The sequence below is a fragment of the Camelina sativa genome, chromosome 14 (genome assembly GCF_030686135.1).
Source record: "Camelina sativa cultivar CO46 ecotype springtype chromosome 14, ASM3068613v1".
In the NCBI taxonomy this organism is placed as follows: domain Eukaryota; kingdom Viridiplantae; phylum Streptophyta; class Magnoliopsida; order Brassicales; family Brassicaceae; genus Camelina; species Camelina sativa.
This window is the reverse complement of record NC_141893.1, coordinates 15,322,928-15,326,437: the sequence shown is the minus strand read 5'-3', so window position 1 is coordinate 15,326,437 and position 3,510 is coordinate 15,322,928. Positions and strand designations below refer to the sequence as shown.

The 3,510-nt window shown below is 32.5% G+C and overlaps 1 protein-coding gene across 1 annotated transcript; it reads left to right on the top strand.

The window, feature by feature from the left end:
- The first annotated feature begins 694 nt into the window (after nucleotides 1-694).
- Nucleotides 695-2,505, top strand: LOC104741737 (putative zinc transporter 10). Its single transcript, XM_087483402.1, has 3 exons — nucleotides 695-1,433; nucleotides 1,720-1,869; nucleotides 1,994-2,505. The coding sequence occupies exons 1-3, from the start codon at nucleotides 792-794 to the stop codon at nucleotides 2,297-2,299; spliced, it is 1,098 nt and encodes a 365-aa protein (XP_087339528.1). The 5' UTR covers nucleotides 695-791; the 3' UTR covers nucleotides 2,300-2,505.
- Nucleotides 2,506-3,510: the final 1,005 nt, after the last annotated feature.

The following is a 3,510-nucleotide window of genomic DNA, read 5'->3' as shown; positions in this document are numbered from 1 at the left end:
TCATCATCCTAAAACTATACAAATGTATCAATACTATCATGTAAATATAAATCCGATGTTTGTTGACTTATTATGTAACATTGTTTTTCGAAAGAAAAAAAAAACCGTACATTTTTTGACTAAACATTTTGTACTATTCAAATATTTTATAAGTTGTGTTATTAAATTTGTAATTTTATTAGTTCATTATCATATCATATGTATCTGAATCGGGGTAACAACAAATCTGCTTATATTTGTATAACGTGGGTAACATATATGATGATATGTAAATCTTTTCAACATGTTAGTAATAATTAATAAACATATATTTATATAAGTTTTGAACAAGTGTCAAGAAAATTGACTTATATATATACCACCATCTCTGTACAATAATATCACACTTCTCTGAATACTTTCCATTTATTACTTCCGTATACAACACGAGACAGCACCTATAGTTGCAATTTATTTTTATTTAAATCAAAAAATTATATGAACATTATGAAATTGTATATCTTTATCCTTTATCCAAGAACTACGTAACTAGTATGATTTATTTAATTTCTGTAAGTGAGCACCTATTAAAATAAATTAGGTGTGTGTCCAGAACATGCCTCTTGCCCCTTGGCTAGAATAAGTTAATTGGAATTGGTTGTGTATTTCAGTATTTTCTTAACAATACATGTTGACATTTATTAGTAATGTCGACACTTACTTTGATTGAGATCAAGGCTTAGTCTTCTCTTATAAGAAGATTAAGACAAAGTATACTTTGTACCAAACTCAAAACAACTCCATAAGAAACAATGAGAATGATGACTAACTCTCCTGTCAATATCTATGCCGCCGTCGCTATCTTTCTCCTCCTCTCCATCTCCCATTTCCCCGGAGCTCTCTCTCAATCTGCCAAAGTTTGCGAATCCGTATCCAACAGCACATGTATCAACAAAAACAAAGCATTAGATCTCAAACTCATATCAATCTTCTCAATCCTCATCACCAGTCTAATCGGTGTTTGCCTCCCGTTCTTTGCCCGGTCAGTTCCGGCTTTCCAACCGGAGAAATCTCACTTCCTCATCGTCAAATCTTTCGCCTCCGGAATCATCCTCTCTACTGGTTTCATGCACGTCTTACCTGACTCTTTCGACATGCTTTCATCTCCTTGTCTTAACGATAACCCCTGGCACAAGTTTCCATTCACCGGATTTGTTGCCATGATCTCCGCCGTGTTCACACTCATGGTTGACTCTATTACCACCAGCGTCTTCACCAAGTCAGGAAGGAAAGATCTACGTGCTGACGTGGCATCAGCTGAAACTCCTGACCAAGAGATGGGGCAAGTGACATCTCATCATGGCCATGGCCATGGTCATGGTCATAGTCATGGAGAGACTGATAAGGAACTTGGGACTTATTTACAGCTTCTACGGTATCGTGTGATTGCAATCGTTAGTACTCCTTCACCGATCTCGCTCTTTTTTTTTTTTTTTCAAACTTTATATAATTAACTCTAAACTTGATTTTAATTTCAAAAACTTGTGGTAAAAGTGAAAGTTTTATAACTTGGTTCTACATGTGATTGAAATTGATGATTCACATAGGAAGGCTATATATGTCAGTTTTTGTTTCAATTTATTCCACTAATTATATATGATTCATCCTTTTTTTATTGACAACCATCTAAACTAATTACGATTTGATAGGTGAGTAACTAAAATGAATAAAATGGAACAGGTATTGGAGCTAGGAATAGTGGTGCACTCGATAGTGATAGGACTATCAGTAGGAGCCACTAACAATACTTGCACCATCAAAGGTCTCGTTGCTGCTCTTTGCTTCCACCAAATGTTCGAAGGCATGGGTCTCGGTGGTTGTATCCTCCAGGTGAATTGCTCCTTTCCTTTTACTCCTATCAATTCTGGTTTCATTTCTTTACAAATAGTTTTGCTTTTGAAAGAATTGATATGGAAATCATATGATGAGAACTTGATAGTACATATATATGTAGGCGGAGTACGGGTGGGTTAAAAAAGCGGTGATGGCATTCTTTTTCGCGGTGACAACGCCTTTTGGAGTGGCTCTAGGGATGGCAATATCTAAAACATACAAAGAGAATAGCCCTGACTCGCTTATAACAGTTGGGTTGCTCAACGCTTCCTCGGCTGGATTACTCATCTACATGGCTTTAGTTGACCTTTTAGCTGCCGATTTTATGGGTAAAAAAATGCAGAGGAGCATCAAGCTTCAACTAAAGTCATATGCCGCCGTTTTGCTTGGTGCTGGTGGCATGTCCGTCATGGCCAAGTGGGCTTAATGACGTTTAAGTTAAAGAGTGGAGCTTACAAATAGATGTATTGACTTTTTTTCTATCTTTTGCACACCAAATAATGGGCACATATATCTTGTGTAATAGCTAATAAATGTAAATAAAACTATCTTATCTAAGTTATGCGGATGGGGAGTTGAATTTGAATAGCGACATAACAATGATACTAATATTACATACGTTTTAACTTTTAAGTAAATTCCGTACGTTTAGAATACCATAGTTATAAACAGAATCAAAACGTAAAATGAATCTAGGATGTTATATTAATATGAAACTATGAGTAAATTACTAATATTTTAATAAATCAAGTGGTGGTATTTAATCGTTCGATAAAGAGATCTAGCATCTCCACCATCCTTAAACGTAAATAGATTATTTACTATTGTAAAATTTTTGAATCCGAGATATTAAATATTGAAATATATAACGAGAATTAATCGTATAGACGAAGTGTAAATCAACAACATACATATACTAATTTAAATTGTACTGGTCACATGTCGATGCAACTGACATAAGTTATATCGTAGCTAGGCTTTAGAAATATCAAAATCAAATAGACGTGAAGTTATATGATCGAATATGCTTGCATATTTTCATATTTTATATATATTTAAAGCCTACGATATATGCTTGAAAATAAAAAAAATTATTGGACACATATATGCTCTAGAATCCCTTTCTTTTAAAACTTGCCAGACAAATCAATAATTTTGATCCATATATATATATATATATTCCAATCTATATTTAAATTATATATTTTATTTTATATGAATTATATAAAGACTATTTTAAAAATACAGATAGGCTAAAATACAGTTTCTATAATTATAATAAATATATTTGTGGAAGATAGACTCCATATCTTGACTGTCATAACTAAAATTATAGTCTGAGCTATATTAGACAAAATAGATTATAATTGAAGAAAGAAAAGTCTGTTCTATAATGATAAAATTTATTATTTTAAAGTATAATGAAGTAAAAATAGAACTGTTTCTTAGATATAGTAACAGCCTATACGTCTAATGGAAAAAAGGTAAAGCACAATATTAAACAGCTAAAGATTTATTCTAGTAATTTTATTTGTGATAAATATTCTCCCTGTATTGCATCGATGCCTAATGTCATCAAAATATTAAGTGTCATCAAAATAAAAATATAGACAAAATCTACTAATTTTTTTCTTCAAA

Coding starts and splice junctions, on each gene's coding strand:
- LOC104741737 (XM_087483402.1), top strand. CDS start 792: ATGAGAATGATGACTAACTCTCCTGTCAATATCTATGCCGCCGTCGCT. Junction 1,434..1,719: donor GGTATCGTGTGATTGCAATC/GTTAGTACTCCT, acceptor AAAATGGAACAG/GTATTGGAGCTAGGAATAGT. Junction 1,870..1,993: donor TCGGTGGTTGTATCCTCCAG/GTGAATTGCTCC, acceptor ATATATATGTAG/GCGGAGTACGGGTGGGTTAA.